Below are 18,061 nucleotides of genomic sequence, written 5' to 3'. Positions count from 1 at the left end.
TAAGGGAAAAGTTGAACCGATGCAACCCATTTTTGACATACATACATATAATTATCAGGAAAGGATTATCTCCTAATTTTTTTATAAATCTCACACATTGACCGATATATTTTTCAGAAAGTCAGCCTTAGGCTTCGAAGTCCATATTTCCAATTTTTAGGGGCTTATATAGTTTTCGTTCCGATTTGGACAATCGCACTATTTTATTCGAATATATTGATTGGTTCTTGATTTGAACAGAGGAAAGTGAAATAATCGGATGAGATTTAAAATTGTTTTATATGGGAATTATCCGATTTCGCCCATTTTCGCTGTATAACATCGGAATGTCAAAATGTCCTATGTTCAATGTCAAATGTCCTATTGGTCGAGCGGGTTTGGATATACACTTGCTTTTGGCTTATTAGTAATTTTACTACTCTGAAAAAATATAAAGTAACAGAAATAGTTATAATCCAAAAATTCGCCATTTTATTTCAAATATAAAATTAAAGACTGTCTCCATTTTTAAATATAATAAATAATACTAAGATACCACCGAAGTTGCAAAGTGTAGCAACGTATGCAGATTAAAGTGCTAAATATGCTGCATTCAGCTCCACCTGTTCGATTGATACATTCTCTGCGGTTTATCCTCCAAGTTTTCCAACATAGAAAAATTAGTAACTAGCAGCCGTGTGCAAATTTCAATTTATAATTGGGATATTTTGCCTATGTGATATTCTTTCTCTAACTCATTCACTTAGCGTGATTCTTCAGAAAAAATCGATCGATGTGAAAAAGGCATCAAATATGATAGATACGCTGCCTGTAACGTTCCGAAATCGAAGACAAAAAGTTGAGAAACCTTTTCGATCCATTTATTCAGAAACGAAAAAAATGGCGGCAGAATTGAAAGTTGACGAAATGAAACCAAGAATTCACGGCCGGCAAACAACACGCAAAAGTTGCGAAGAATACTACAGGCTGGCAGTCTACATCCCTCTGTTGGATACAATCGGCGAAGATTTGAAGACACACTTTTCTGAAGAAATATTGGATGGATTTCAACAGAGTTTGCTGCTTCCAGAAGAAGTATGTGCTTTGAAAAACAAAGAAATGGAAAATCTTATTGACTGATTGATATATAGATAACGTTTGAAGCTCAAATGTGAACTTGATCACTGGCAGTGCCATTGGGGGCACAGACAAAAAGACAATAAATGCCGTCTACTGCAATATTGAAGAAATGCGAATGGGAGCTCTAAACCCTTTTTTCGACACTTCGCCGCGTGAAAACGTGGCTGAAGATGAACATGCTTCAAGATAGATTGATCGGTCAGACGTTGCTGCACATGCTTCATAACATTGAAGTCACACAGAAGAAATTCCAGAAAGATTATCAAAACTTGGCCCATAACGTTTTATTTTGTGAAATTTTTCTATTCAATACACGAACTGACTACAGTATTATACATTGCAATGAAATATATTACCCGCACGTTTACGATTTATATTGTGTTTTTTAATTGAATGGGATTTGATATTAGAAGTTCGATTTAAAATTTTTCGACCATAATATTAAATGTATAAAGACTTCTATTTGTAATACAATAATTTTCACGTTTCAAGTAAATTTTTATAACAAAAAAATCTATACCTAGACAAAATTCATTCAGAGCCTTCAACAAAGCTAAGCGATGTGCTAGCGACAAATATTAGAGTATGTTCACCCCAAAAATTATAACGAAAGACTTTTAGAATGCTTTTAGATATAAAAATCATTCATTAGACAACTAATGGTATTCCGTAAACTTGACCCATTTGCTTTGTTCACCTCGACCAATGAATTAATACTCCTACACCAGTGCTTTAATATCATCTGTTGGAGGAACACAATTAACAGTCCTTCTTTAATTCGATTATTGCACTCGCGAACTGTCAATATATAATTGTTAAAAAATGAACTGGAGAGATTTAGAACACCACTGATTTAGAACAGTCATTGCACCTAATGTGTGGTACGACTCCAAAGGTACATTGCCTTAACACTAGTGTTATCCGTCCTATAGTAAGATATAGTAGAAAGCACTAATGAAAAGAAAAAGGAAAGAAAAGGGGTGTTACGAAACCCAACTTAACGAATGCTTTGAAGGGCATCTTTGATACCTGACTTTACACATTAAAGTAAAGTAATATGCATGGCTTACGGCCAGCCGGCTCAAGGTTTTATATCATTGCACTCAGGCTCATCGTCACCATGAGCATGTAATCATACTCGACCTTACTACAAAACTTAAGTTAGGTTGGCAATGTGATCGGAATGCTGTTCCCGATTTATGTTCTATGGTGAAATAAACACCAATGATACGGCGAAATCCTTGTATTCATCGATGGATCACAAGGTGAAACAGAAACAGGAGCATGCTTTTTGTATACCATCGGCAGTGTCAAAGGATAGTTTCACTGCGCAAGTTTACGAAATGAGGGCATGCACCTGGAATATCCGGTCCCTTAATTGGGAAGGTGCCGCTGCCCAGCTGGTTGATGTCCTCGCGAAAATAAAGGCTGACATCACCGCCGTCCAAGAAATGCGATGGACGGGACAAAGACTGAGACAAGTAGGTCCTTGTGACATTTACTGCAGTGGTCATATAAAGGAGCGCAAGTTTGGTGTGGGATTCGTGGTGGGAGAGGGACACCGTCGCCGAGTACTATCATTCACTCCGGTGAATGAACGTCTAGCCACAATCCGCATCAAAGCGAGGTTCTTCAACATATCGTTGATTTGCGCCCACGCCCCGACGGAAGAGAAGGACGATGTGACCAAAGATGCCTTCTATGAGCGCTTGGAACGCGTTTATGAGAGCTGCCCTCGCCACGATGTCAAAATCGTGCTTGGCGACTTTAACGCCAGGGTGGGCAAAGGACGTATCTTTGGCACTACGGTCGGTAAATTCAGCCTCCACGACGAAACATTCTCACATGGGTTGAGGCTGATCGACTTCGCCGGGGCCCGAAATATGGTTATCTGTAGTACTAGATTCCAGCACAAGAAAATACATCAAGCTACCTGGCTGTCTCCGGATCGAAAAGCCACCAACCAGATCGATCATGTTGTGATAGACGAAGGACACGTCTCGAGAGTTCTAGACGTGCGTACGCTCCGAGGTCCTAACAAGATTCGCACCTGCCTCTGTGCAACAAAAAGCGCACGTCAACAAACACAAGGAAGGTTCGACGTCGAGAAGCTGCAATCACAACAGACAGCCGAACGATTTTCTACTCGGCTTGCACATCTGCTCTCTGAGAGCACTCGTCAACAACTCGGTATAAGGGAACTGTGGGACGGCATTTCAAACTCCTTACGTACAGCTGCAACCGAAACCATTGGTTTTCGGAAAGTGCAAAAGAACAACTGGTGCGACAAGAGGCCGAATGCGTGAGAGCTTGATAAGCTGGCCGATAGGGGTAATGCTCGAAAATTCTACGAAAAAATGCGGCGACTTACAGAAGGTTTCAAGGCCGGAGCATACTCTTGTAGAACCCTCAAAGGTGATCTAGTCACCGATGCCCAGAGCATACTTAAGTTATGGAGGGAATACTTCTCCACCCTGCTGAATGGCAGTGAGCGCACAACGCCAGGAGAAGGCGAACCCGATTCCCCAATCAATGACGATGAGGCAAACGTTCCATTGCCCGACCATGAAGAAGTTCGAATAGCAATTACCCGCCTGAAGAACAACAAAGCGGCGGGAGCCGATGAATTGCCGGCCGAGCTACTCAAACACGGCGGCGAAGAACTGATAAGGAGCATCCATCAGCTTCTTTGTAAAATATGGTAGGACGAAAGCATGCCCAACGATTGGAATTTAAGTGTGCACTGCCCAATCCATAAAAAAGGAAACCCCACAATCTGCGCCAACTGCCGTGGGATAAGCCTCCTTAACATCGCAGATAAGGTTCCATCGAGCGTATTGTGTGAAAGATTAAAGCCCACCGTCACTGATTAGACCTTTCAGTGTGGCTTTAGACTTGGCAAATGAACAACCGACCAGATATTCACACTGCGCCAAATCTTGGAAAAGAGCCGTGAAAGGAGAATCGACACACACCACCTCTTCGTCGATTTCAAAGCTGCCTTTATGCCGCGATGTCTGAATTTGGTATCCCCGAAAAACTAATATGGCTGTGTAAACTGACGTTGAGCGACACCGAAAGCTCCGTCAGGATCGGGAAGGATCTCTCCGAGCCGTTCGATACCAAACGAGGTTTCAGACAAGGTGACTCCCTATCTTGCGACTTCTTCAACCTTCTGCTGGAGAAAATAATTCCAGCTGCAGAACCTAATAACGCTGTTAGTTCTGCGTTCTCCAGACTGTACAAGGAAGCAAAACAAATGGGTCTGGCAGTGAACGAGGGCAAGACGAAATATCTCCTGTCATCAAACAAACAGTCGTCGCACTCGCGACTTGGCTCTCACGCCACTGTTGACAGTCAACACCACCAACAATGTCAGCCTGGAAATCCAACGCAGGATAACTCTTGCTAACAGGTGCTACTTCGGACTGAGTAGGCAATTGAGAAGCAAAGTCCTCTCTCGACGAACAAAAACCAAACTCTATAAGCCACTCATAATTACCGTCCTGCTATATGGTGCAGAGGCTTGGACGATGACAACAACTGATGAGTCGACGTTGCGAGTTTTCGAGAGAAAAGTTCTGCGAAAGATTTATGGTCCTTTTCGCGTTGGCCACGGCGAATATCGCATTCGATGGAACAATGAGATGTATGAGATATATGACGACATTGACATAGTTCAGCGAATTAAAAGATAGCGGCTACGCTGGCTAGGTCATGTTGTCCGAATGGACGAAAACACTCCAGCTCTGAAAGTATTCGACGCAGTACCCGCCGGGGGAAGCAGAGGAAGAGGAAGACCTCCACTCCGTTGGAAGGACCAAGTGGAGAAGGACCTGGCTTCGCTTGGAATATCCAATTGGCGCCACTTAACGAAAAGTAGAAACGACTGGCGCGCTGTTGTTAACTCGCCTATAATCGCGTAAGCGGTGTCTACGCCAGTAAAGTACTTATGTAAGAAGCCAATTAGTATGTTTTCTTTTCTCACAAAAATGTTACATTTATCCTGCCCTATGCTCGGGCTGTCAAATGTAAGTGTTATTTTTTATACCCTTGTAACATTGTTACAAAGTACAATAGGTTGTTTATCTAACGGTTGTTTGTATCACCTAAAAATTGTGGAATTAGATATTGGGTTACATCTATTGAAATGATCAGGATGACGAGACGAGTTGAAATCCGAGTGACTGTCTGTACGTCCGTCTGCCTGACTGGCTGTGTAAGCAGTAACTTGAGTAAGATAACTTGAGATATCTAAATGAAATATGGTAAACGTGTTCCTTGGCAAAAACAGAGTGAGGACGAGTAATCGGTAAGCGGACCACTGTCACGCCCACTTAGCGCCATTAATGAAAACCTATTAAATATCTTAACTACGAAATAAAACTGTAATTTGGTACAGAAAACAACAGTAGCAAAGGACAGTGCTGGGCTAAAATTTTTTAAAAAATTTTACTTCCTTCGAGAGTAAATGTACATATCTTCTAATCCAGTTCAGGTACTATAACTAAATACGCTTAGAACAAATACTTTAAGAACCCGTACCGACAGTGTTGAAATTGATTAAATAGAATTAAATCGACGCGAGTGAACACGTTTTCTTAAAAATTATAAGATTACATTAATATCCCTATAATGAACTCCGATTCCCTGGTTGACGTTTTTCACATCAACTCAAAATTAATTTTCATCGAACAATGAAGTGAACTATTTCGCTACATTTTTTAATATTGCCAACATATGTATAAAGGTATTTCTCTGGCTTTGATCCTTGCAAGTGTGCGGTTACACTCAAACTTAGCCCTTCCTTACTTATTTTATTTTTGTCCTTTTCTCAGAACGTGTCCTTCTCAAAAAGTAAGAGTGGGAGTTGCCCAGCGGATGTTTATTTATTGTTTTATAGTTATTTCTTTGAATTAAGTTTTTCTATTAATTAAAATGAATCGGTCAATTTTGTTCAATAATACATATAAATTGCAAGTGAGTTCGCAAGCAGATTTTATTGTTCTTTTACAAGGTATGCTGCTTCTTAAGCTGCCCTGGATCGTTCAGCTCCCACAAGGTATACCAAAATAGTTCTTTAGAGTAATGGTCGATAGTGAACAGAAAATTCTAGTTATAGGAAAAAACGTTTAAAGACTTGGCAAAGAGATAATCAGGGGTGTTGTGGAATCTGATAGTTGTCGGAATCAGAATTGAAACCCATCAAAAAAAAATAGTAGGTGCCATGAATTCAGATATTATTGGTTTGATATTCGAAACAGAATTTGTATCGGTTTTGGGTCTCGGAAACCAATTTTATCGGTTTTGCTATCAGAAACAAAGCAAGAATATAGTCGCTCACAGATTTGAAATGTAAGTTAAGAAATCAAGTTTTTTTATTATTTCGAATTAATTTATCTTTATTTCTATAGGGGAAAACATAAGTATAAAACACGAAATGTCTTACTTATTGAGTTTTTGAGGAAAAAATCCAATATTCAAAGATATTAGATTTACAAAACTTAATAAACATAATTTAACACCCAAATGCGTCTTTATTCATTCGATAAATGTTATCTCTTAAAATCTTCCTTTAATTCGGAACTTATTAAAAACTTTAATAGGATTGCTTCCAAATGTATTCATTTGCAAGTTTTGTCACTTTAGTAAACAGCTGATTCGAATATTGGTTTTGCGAATGTTCGAAAAGCCGAAAATCCAATCAGATTCTGTGACACCATTGATAATCAGAATTGGTTTGCAATTCTGTCAGCTAAGCAATTTTGTCTTGGATTCCACAACACCCCTGATTATTCTAGTTGACTTTACACCATATCGGTTAAGGTGTTAATTATTAATAATAGCAAAAGTAAACGACATCACATCAGTTCAGGCTTACTGCTAGAAAAAAATCGATTCAGATATTTGCTTGGCGTTCATATATCTAATACACAAATTATTAAAATAGTAAAATTAAACAGTAAGAAATGGAAAACATTAACGTTGACTATTTTATTTTTAATTATTTTTAAACAAGTAAGGAAAGGCTAAGTTCGGCTGCAACCGAACATTTTATACTCTTGCAACTTGCAAGAATCAAAGCCAGGGAAATACCTTAAGGTGTAAAACCAATAATATAGAGTAAAGTCAGCCGGATGTTCGAAAAATCTGATATTAGTTATTTATGGCCTATCGCCAAGTTTTCCTTCAATTTTATCTATTTTAGCACAAAGTACTACACTTATGAATAAAACACGCTCTCTTACGGGGCATCCCGAAAGGCAAAAATTTCTTGTATACGAAGTGCTTTGCTGTATGTATTGCCTCTGGAGGCGAGTATTAAGACGGTTGTGTTAAATAATAAAAATAAAGTACGAAATAAAAAGTACATTTTCTAAATATTTTAATATATTTTTCTATAAAATTAATATTTGGTTTATTATTTTAAATTTGCAGAAAAATTATACAAAATGGTCATTGTAAAGTAAATATATTTAAGAATACTAGTTTCAATTTGAAGTCGATCGGTCAATTACTCCTTGAGTTATGATGTCAGCAATTTTGAAAAATTTCGTTTCGAGAAAAACGCGTTTAAAGTTTCAACTATCCTATTTATACATGCGAGCAGTCGCTCTTTAGAACGCTGACATTCAAAAACCATTCAAGATACGACCTTGTCGATTTCACAGGATATTTTTGAAAATATAAACTGTCGATAAAGCGAAAAAAATCGATTTTTTGAAATTGTCACACTGGTATAGCCCATTTAATTTAATAAACTTGAATTCAGGCATAAATTAAAATATCAAGAAATACATTTGTAGAGTAAAAGTATATAAAAGTATTTAAAAATTTAAACGGTTCAGGAGCTCAAAACATGCGCTATATCAGCTCGAATCTACCTACCTGACGCCATTTCGTCCCCTCATACAGATTTGGCAGTGACAATAGATTTGACTGTTTGCCGAGATGCGGGGTTATTTTCCTTGGGATAACTCACATATTGGCCGATATTAGCGGTACAAAGTCATCCGGAAGTTCGAAAATCTTTATATTAAGTATATGGTCCGATTCAACCCATTTTTGACATAAGGACATACTATTAGAAGAGATGGATTATAAGTTAATTTCAGTTATATATATACATATATCACACATTAACCGACATTTTCGACCAAAAGTCAATTATAGGTGCAGGCAGTGCCGGTTTTAACACTACCAGCGCCCTAGGCGAGATTTCTACGGCGCCCTCCAACTGCAATTCAAACCCATTCGAAGAAAGGGAAAACATTTAATGAAATAACCGTTTATTAAAAGAAATAATTATTTATTATAAAAAATAACTATTTATTACAAAAACACTAATAAAATTTTACTTTTCTGGCCTTTCTATCAGCGAACTCTTTTGTAAGGTTGTCAAAGTCGATGTTTTCGTTTTCAATTGACAAAGTTGCTAAGTTTGTCAATCTAGATTGAGAAATTGTTGATCGAAGATAGGTTTTTATCAGCTTCAGCTTTGAAAAGCTCCGCTCCCCACTAGCAACCGTTACAGGTATAGTTAATAATATTTGCAATGCTATCCATACATTTGGATACCCTTCTTGTAAGTTGCAATCTTTGATGAAATTTAAAACAAAAATGGGAGTAACCACATTTTGATCAGGCAAAAAGGAAGGAAAAGGATTCATCACACAACATACAACCATCTATGTCTGATTTAGAGTCTACAGCTAATTTTAATTGGAGATCACTACAGAGCTTGACAAGGTCGAGTTTTTCTGGAATCTGCTTAACATTGTACAAAAAAGACCAAGATTCCGAGTACTCATATAACTGTTCGAACCTTTCATTGACTGAAACTAATGTAGTGTCCAAAAGACAGTTGAAAAATTCAACCTCAAATTTTTTTTCTGGAGAAGTTATAAGGTTATCGCATGCAATTTCACTAGCTTGACGCTTAACACGTCGAATTCTTGTTGTAGCTCGAAATACAGGTTCAATTTCTATTTCTTCGGCCAATTCCTTCGCAGTTAAAAAAGCGCTTTTAGCCTGTATTTCTGTTGTCTTCCAAGAAATTGCAGCATTTTTTCAACATTTCTGTACATTTACCAAGATCCATATCTGTTGACTGTAGAGATTTGCTTACAATATTTATTTGATAAAGTATGTCATACCAAACAACCAATGAAACTATGAAGCTGAAATCTTTTAGCTGTTCGACCAGAGTAGTAGCCTCATGAGACACTTGAACATCAGTTTTCTGAGTTTCAAGAGCCAAAGTAATCAAAGCATTTTGGATAGTACTAATTTGATAAGGGAACGCTTTAACACTACTTATTCTGGCTTCCCAACGTGTGTCACTGAGCTTTTTTATAGTACTATATAGTCCCAAGTGATCGGTTAGAATTTCCATCGATGAACAAAAGCTGAAAACAATGTGTACAACCTCTGAAGTACCCCAAACAAAGTGACTGATCCTACGGATGACTTAGCGGCATCGCATAGTAATAGATTGTAGCTATGACAGCCACACGGCACATAAACAGCTAAGATGCCTATGTCGAGAATTCTCCTTTGAACCCCAATATTTTTTCCTTTCATATTAACCCTGACCCCTGCAATCGTTCAATTCTAGTCCGTATTTATTTAAAACATTAATAATAACTTCAGTCAGTCTTTCACCAGTTGACTCATTGACAGGTATAAATTCCAAGAAATGCTCTTTTGCTGATATTTTTTCATTATCGTCTGATAAATCAACAAATCGTAATGTCAGCGAAAGTTGTTCTACATGACTAATGTCAGGAGTACAGTCAGCTATAATAGAATAATATATCATTGTTTGCAAGATTTTTTGTAAAATGGGAATTAGAGAAATGTCGGCCTGTATCATTCTTCGGATAATTATCAATTTGAGTTTGCACTGGGCCACTAGTAATTATATGATCAATGATTTTGCCATTTCGAGTGACTGGCCAAGTGGCAGGATCCGATATATTGGCGACAACAGTACTAACGTCATCGAGAATTTGTATTGGTTGTACATCACCAATGGAGTCATCCGGAGCAGCATTTGTAATTGTACCACAGCTTATCATCTCAAGTTGGGAAACTTTGTCCACAATCTCTTTAACACAATCTTCAGTTATCTGATTTGACTTGTCAGATAGAGGCTCCGCTACCGATACATTAATTTGTATTCCAGATGTAGATGGCATATTCAGGTCTTCATTTTTTGTTGTGATATATTTGGGATGTTCGAGCAAGCAAATAACCGCGGCAATATTGCAACCCTGATGTTTTTTTTGCAGATACTCAGCTGATACTTAAACAAACATTTTGCAAATATTTTGCGCAGCGTGCATTGGAGAATTGAAGTTTAAGAAGTCTTAAAAATGAATTTTTAATTAATTTAACAGTGGATAACTTGGTGGATAGTGAGTGTAGTTCACATCTCAAATACAAAAAAGCAAGGAAACAAAGTTTTGCGTAAAAAAGTGGCTTATGACCGAAATTTTAAAGAAAAGGGCAATAGTAAAATCGCAAAACTTTAAAACAATTCGATTTTATCCTCCAGATATATATTTATCACATTTTTGAATGTCTCGTGAAACGCAATTAATGATAATAATTAGTTATAGACAAAAATAAAGAGCGATTTCGCTTGCCTCATTTTTTCCATCAAAAATTTTGTTGATGCCGATTTGGTCACTTTTGCGCGCAAGAAATGTCAAAATTTGAGTTGCTCGAATGTTTGACATTTGCAAAAGTCGCTACATTTTTGCGTCGAACATGATGCTTTGCAATATTGCCGCAGTGATTGAGACTCGAACATCCCCTTTATCTATATTCATCAACTTTTTTGTTCTCTGAAATTCCTTCTCTTTTTCTGCTTTCCGTTTTCAGACATTTTGTGCTAATCAATTTTTGTAAATCAATAAAATCTGCAACAAATTAAACCTTTGGGTCCAATAATTTCTAAAAATTGATAAATACAATAAAATTTACAAATCAAACAACTTTAAACAGATTTAAATCGTATATTAGGTTTTTTATGCAAAAATAATTGAGTTATTATTCGTTTTTTTTTCAAAAGACTTCGAACTTTTTTGTATGGACCTTGGCATAGGCTAAAATTTTAAGTACCTAAAATGTCGTATTTTGATGTACACATAGGTGTACGTAAAACGTACGCCAGTCGACAAATAATATGCATAATTACAAACAACAAATATTTTTTGACAAGATGTCGTAAATGATATATTTTCTGAGATATTTCAGTTTGAAAATGTAAAATAAAATAATGTATTTTCTACAAAAAAATTATAGGTATTGCAATTATAATAATATGTATAAAAAATATTACATTTTTTAGAAGCCACTTATTTCTCCGCCACCCCACGCCAAACATTTAAACAAACAAATGTTACCTCTTTATTATAATAATTATAGATAGATATAAGTACTTACCTAATTAAATAATCCGACAAAAAACAAATACAGTAGAGGCCCGCTAATCCGGATCAATTAAAACCGGCCCCTATCCGGGATATAAGGAAATCCGGATTACCAAAGACATATCAGAACTATGTATCCCTTTCCGACCGTGTACGCACAATTGTGCGTGTGCGTTTAAATTTTATTATCTCCTTCAATATCTGCCCTATTATAATGAGACCTGAATAGCACAATTGTGTGAGCTGTTTGCTTAATAAAAAACATTACGGACCGTTTTCGGGGTCCGTTAGTTTTGGTGAATTTTGCTATTTTAATATTGCATTTCAATCATTTGCAAAAATGAGTCGGAGGAGTAAGTATGATAGATTATTTGACTTGTTTAAAAAGTGAAAATCATTATCAAAAATGTGTAATCTCAATCAAAACAGAACAAGTTTTAATTAAAAAGTGGCATTCAGTATTTATTTTGTAACTTCAAGTGTTTTTTAGACTGTTTTGTTTCAAGTGATACAATTGTGCGTGTCAGGACTAATTTAACGAAATATGAATATGATCTTTTTTTCATTTAGAGCAATTCACTGAAGACGAAATACTTAGTGCACTATTGGAGTCGGATTTAGAGGATTTTAGTAGCGATGACGAGCTTGTGGATGCGACTTGGGAACTACCTTCTGTGGGAGATGAAACTTTAGACGATCAAAGTGACGAAGATGATCACTGAAACCGCCAATCGCCGTGATATTTGGAGGAAAAGACCTTTTGATATACAATTGGAAGAGAGTGTTGCTCAATCTGCGGAAATTAACGTAACTTTGAAATCTCCTAAACATTATTTCTCTGCTTATTTCAATGACGATTTTTTAAAAAGAGTAGTGGAGTACACAAACAGGTACCATATGCTTACGAAAGGAAAACCACTGGCGGCTACAATCGGAGAAATAAAGAATTTCTTTGGTATAATTGTTGCAATCAGTTGCATACGTTACCCAAGATTGCGCATGTACTGGGAAAAAAACCAAGACTTCCTATTGTAGCTGATACAATGAGTGGCGATCGTTTCCTTCTTTTGTCTTCATGTGGTGGACGCCAATGAAGTAACAGAAGAAGAGAAACAATCCAATGTCTTTTGGAAAATAAAACCTTTGATTGAAGTTATTAGATCAGCTTGTCGAAGCCTTCCCAGAAAGCCAGGCGATAATTGTTCTATAGACGAACAAATGATCCCATTCACTGGCCGTTGTCCTGTTCGACAAAGTCTCCCTTACAAACCAAGAGGAGTGGGATTGAAGAATGAAGTCTTAACAACATCTGAAGGTCTGGTGCTTGATTTTGAAATCTATCAAGGAATACGAACTTGGGTCTAGGACCAGCCTTCGTTTTGCGTTTGGTTGAAACACTGCCAGAACGTTCAAATGTTTTTTGATCGCTGCTTTACGACAATACCGCTTCTTCAGACGCTTTTAAGTCGTGGTATTTATGCCACTGGGACAATAATGAGAAACAGAATAAAAAATATCCACCTCACCAATGAAAAACAAATGAAAAGGGGCGATATGGAAGAATTTTGACATAGCGAAGACAATATTGTCGTGGTGCAGTGGAAAGATTCTAAAGCGGTAATCCTGGCATCATCAGCTTATGGTTGTGGACCGGTTTCCAATGTTAAACGCTGGGAAAAAAAGAAAAAAGGTATGTTGAAGTTCCAGCCCCAAGGATAGTAAGAGAATACAACAAATAGATGGGAGGCGTGGATATTTGTGATCAGTTAATGGAGGCATATCCCTCATTTTTCAAGACGCGGAAATGGACTTTGAAAGTTTTCATACACTTCATTGATCTTGTTTGCTGTAACGCTTGGCTACATTATAGAGATCATAGCAAAATAAAATCGAAATCTCGGGCAGATTCTCATGACCTGCTAAGTTTTAAATTAGCTTTAGCTGAACAACTGATCGCTATTGAGAAAAGGACACATGCTGAGTATGAATCCGACACCGAGGAAGAAAAAACTCAAGGTTTTGCAAAAAGATATCGTCCATCTTCCCAGCCATGCAACGATAAGAGGCTTGATCGGTTCAACCACTGGCCAATTGAGCATGATTTGTCATCCGCAAGATGCTGTAGGCTTGTTGGTTGTAGATCTCGGACACGCACATTTTGTTCCAAATGTCAAATTCATTTATGTTTAAATAAAAGAGAAAATTGTTTTATGAAATATAATACAGAAAAATAATAAATATAATAAAAATAAAATTGAATTAAAGAACATTTCGAGTTATGTATGCACATTTTTTTATTTGAAATCAGACCGAAACGCAACAATTGTGCGTATCCTAGAAATAAAGGATAAACTGAAAATTTCAAAAAACAAACGTATTGGTTACTATCTACAATGGCCAAAGTAATAGGACCTAAAAGAGAAACAAATGTTATTAAGTAGATTTGCTATAGGACGGAAAGGGGTATTATGAAAAAATATTTATAAATTTCTGTTTGTTTATTATAACAAATAATACACATGTTTCAAAAAAACAAAAAAAAACTTAAACCAATAAAGCATAAAAGCGAATGTAGTGAATAATAAGCATGTGATCCGGATTAGAGAATACGGATATAAAACGTCGGTCCGGATTACAAGGGACATAATAGAAACTTTGAGTTTTTTAACGCTGTCCGGATTACAGTGGAATCCGGATTAGGCCATGTCCGGATTAGCGGGCCTCTACTGTAAGTATATTTTTTTACACCATACAACTTTTTAGATAAAACTAATGTCACTCGATAGTAGAAAAGGATAGTGACGAACATAGCATCGCAATGGAACACGGACCGTCTGGTTACTACTTCGCGTCTGTTTGTTTTAAAATAATTGTTTTGTATGTGCACCGATTTTATGAATGCGAATGAGCTGAGTTTGTTACGCTTCGCTAAAATAACGCTAGCTCTTTTTAACCAAAAAGTTAAAAGTGTTTTTCTATGATTGGGGATTCCCCGTAAAATGAACTCCGATTTAACAGATTGAATAATGCGTTCCATTCAAGAGTTGCTAACATAAAAAAATCCGCTTAATTTAGGGAATTTAAGCAAACTAAGCAGACCTCGAACTATGAGCATGAGCTGGGGGGCGCCTGCGACGCCCTTTTTGACCGGCGTTCTACCCTAACACCGCTACTGGGTGCAGGGGTCTAAATATTCGGTACCTAGGGGCTTGATCCGTTTTTACTGGACTTAAACAATTTGTTTGTCATAAGGAGGCACACACTAAAGCCATTATTCGTGCAAAGTTTTATCCCGTTATATTAATTGCATCTTGATTTGTGTACTGGAAACTGAACGTAACAAGTGGAATTTAAAATTGTGCTGTATGGGAAGTAGACGTGGTTGTTATCCGATTTCGTCCATTTTCACAATATGGCATAAGAATATTAGAAGAATGCCACGCACTAAATCGGTTGGTCGGGTCTTGAGACATGGGATTTCACAAAAAGTGGGCGGTGCCACGCCCTTCGTCTAATTTTTACACCAGCTGCCATAAAGCTCTCTTATACCATCTCGGTGGTAATATTTAATGTCTCTGGCGTATGTAGTTATTGATTCATCGCGCTTTTAATAGTTTTTAACAATACCGTTATATGAGGAGTGAGCGGGGTTATCCTCCTGGTTGCAAGAGTATTAAAAGTTATATTGTACTTTGATAAAATTTAGTCAATGTCTATATTCGTCGTAAACTTGAGTAACGTTGATTTATGCCTCTATTACGGTTTTCAATTTCACTTAGCTTAACTGAAGATAATTAAGAATAATCAAACTATTTTTTGCTATTACGAACTTCAACGATTTCCAGTGGTAGTTTCATAGGTGTTACCTAAGATGTGAAGATTTGAAGTAATTATATAAATTCAATGCACTGTTCCTAGGATTTTTCGAATAAAATTAAATTTCCTCAGCCATTTGTGTTTTAATCCACCGCGTACAAACACAGTATTGATAATATTTTTATGTATAGTTATTACAAATATAAATTTTATTTTAATCATATTAATGCATCAATGAGTTATGTAAAATCGTAAAAAATATTTCATAACAAAAAAGTGTCAAAATGAAGTCTTATTGGCCCTCGGAAAATTTTTAATGTTTAGAGCAAAAATGGAATTGTACCACAAACTTAGTTTTTTTGCAATAAGCTGACAAAAAAACTAATATTTATACAATTTAATATTCAAAATGCTTCAACCAATGGAAATTTTTAATAGCTCACCCGTAGGTGGTTAGTCAAAGCCATCAAGATAAAGATTACATCAATTTTGAGAAAAGGTTAACAGGTCAGATTAGATAAAAATATAATTAAAAATAAAACACAGTAAGCTAAAACAGTCGCATAATTTTCTTTATAAATGTACAAAGATTTTTTAAATTTGACTGAATCAAAACAAAAACATATACGACAGAATGCTATAGTTCGCAATACCATAATCGAATTCCGAACAAAAGTTTTCATTCGAGATACAAATTTTTCGTTCGCGTGAATCATGACATGGACTGATTTATTCACACGAAGGCTGAATACTTCAAAAATGCATAGTCTTTAATGAGCAACGCTGTTTTAAATCTACATTTTGGTAACTTATTCAGTTAAAAACGTTTGAAAAAAAAAGAATTTGTTATTTAAAGATATTTAATGTTTTTCTTAAAGTGTAAAGTTGCAAAATACGGTAGACAACTTCTCTTGAGCAGTTCCCCGATTCCAACAATTTTACCTACTATAAGGTCGGCAAAAATTCCTCCGCGCGGATGTACACTAGGGCATAAGGGGATGCATTTCTCCATTCATCCCCTTAGGGTGAACTGTTTTATATGCAAACTCACAAGGAAGTGAACGAGCCATTGCTAATGTGGTACCTGCCGGTAGGTATGAAACGCTAGAGAGAAAAGAAACGGCGGTCGCGATATGTAGCCGATTCTTGAGTTGCCTTGGCAAGAGGAAGTGAAAAACGGCCGGACACAATTCGCCACAAACAATTGATGCAGTGTTTCGGATCCAGCGTTTGCAAATCGTATAGAGGAGTTCAAAGCTGAAAAGAGGCAGTGTTTGACAGAGATCGACCCGAGGGCACTCTTGCAAAGGAGAAAGTTCAGTGATGTAGCCGAGAAGCTGTACGTGAAGCACCCGGCCGACAAAGAGACTACGTCTAAAGCAGCGAGTTTTCGGAACGACATCTGGCGCTCATCGACCGCAGTAACTCGCTAGATCAATTAGTCGCAGAAGGAGGTGAAAAATAGTGGAGATGAAGCTTTTGGAAGCCCTCTTCTCAATAAAGTAGACATACTATACAATCCATCCATGCCTAAGACGAAGGTAATCATACCTCGCGTGGTAGACCAGGAACCAAGGTTACTGCAACGTTAGAATATTCAAATAAAGATGGATGCTAAAGCTAAGACGTGGCTTTAGTCCAGGAACGATGGATAACGTGGTCGCTGGGCTACGGTCACAAAACCACATTACATATTCCCCCCAGCGCGATTGATAAGGTAAGAACGGTGATATTGGTGAACAAAAATCTATATTCCCAAATTGACCTAAGTCTTTTCACAGACGTCTTGAAGCAGTAAAGGGTGTCAGGAATGAGCCAATGATACTTGCGCTACGCTGGTCGCTGATACCAAGCCCATCATACGATTTAGATATCAATCACAGAGGTGAATATCAACTTTACTTTATCTTTATCCCCAGTATAGATGCAGTGGTAGAGAACTAGAGGGTGCTAAGCATACCCTCATTTTCTGACTATAGATACATCTATTTCTACAGACAGATAATATTAGACAAAGACTTACACCTTGTGCGTAAAATTCACATGACAAACCTCATATCTTGCAGACACAGAGTTCGGTAAAATTTAACGAGGCCAAGCTAGTGGGAAGCGAGGACTGTTGGAACGAGTATAAAGATCTCTTAAGGGAATACAAAAACTAGATACGCAGAACGAAACGGCAGTTCTGGAAGAATATTTGTAGCAGCTTTGAAAAAGCCAACAGTGGTGCGGCTCAGAAAACTATTATAAAAAAATCCTCCCCTCGCCCCGTCGAATTCGCAATAGTTGCAGGGATTGCACGAACAACTGAGGTCGCATTAGAAGACGTAGTCTGTGTGCAGCCAAGCTGTATGGACGCGGTTATTAGGGATTGGTGCTGTAAACTTCCCCGAATATATCATTACGGAGAATAAAATAAAATAAGCAATCTGCTCATTCGACCCATTCAAATCTCTCGGGCAGGTAGAAACAACCCAATTTACTCGAAAGAGTTTAGGCCTAAAGCTTAAATTTCTTCCTTTTGAAAACATTGTACTGCAGACTGAGGGCTTTCTCCCTCTCTCAGGAACTAGTGCAACACAGCGATTGTAAGGCCAATTCTGCTGTACAGTGCAGTAGTGTAGTGAACAGGCTTCCAGAAATATCTCTAAAGGTGGACTACTACTACTAGGACTACTGGTGGCAGG

General features: G+C 37.2%; 1 protein-coding gene across 2 annotated transcripts in view; it reads right to left on the bottom strand.

Moving 5' to 3' along the window:
- The window catches only part of LOC120781400 (DNA topoisomerase 3-alpha), a 63,900-nt gene that overhangs the window by 18,912 nt on the left and 26,927 nt on the right, over positions 1–18,061 (bottom strand). The window contains exon 11 of one of the 2 annotated variants that reach the window (XM_040113611.1): positions 8,326–8,356. The exons of the other annotated variant lie outside the window; for it this stretch is intronic. Within the exon in view, the coding sequence (XP_039969545.1) occupies positions 8,341–8,356 (16 nt within the window). The 3' untranslated portion in view covers positions 8,326–8,340. Of the gene's footprint in view, positions 1–8,325; positions 8,357–18,061 lie in introns of those variants that run through there. 2 annotated transcript variants of the gene reach the window in all.

This window comes from Bactrocera tryoni, unplaced genomic scaffold (assembly GCF_016617805.1).
Source record: "Bactrocera tryoni isolate S06 unplaced genomic scaffold, CSIRO_BtryS06_freeze2 scaffold_7, whole genome shotgun sequence".
Lineage (NCBI taxonomy): Eukaryota > Metazoa > Arthropoda > Insecta > Diptera > Tephritidae > Bactrocera > Bactrocera tryoni.
This window is presented reverse-complemented; position numbering and strand designations above follow the sequence as displayed.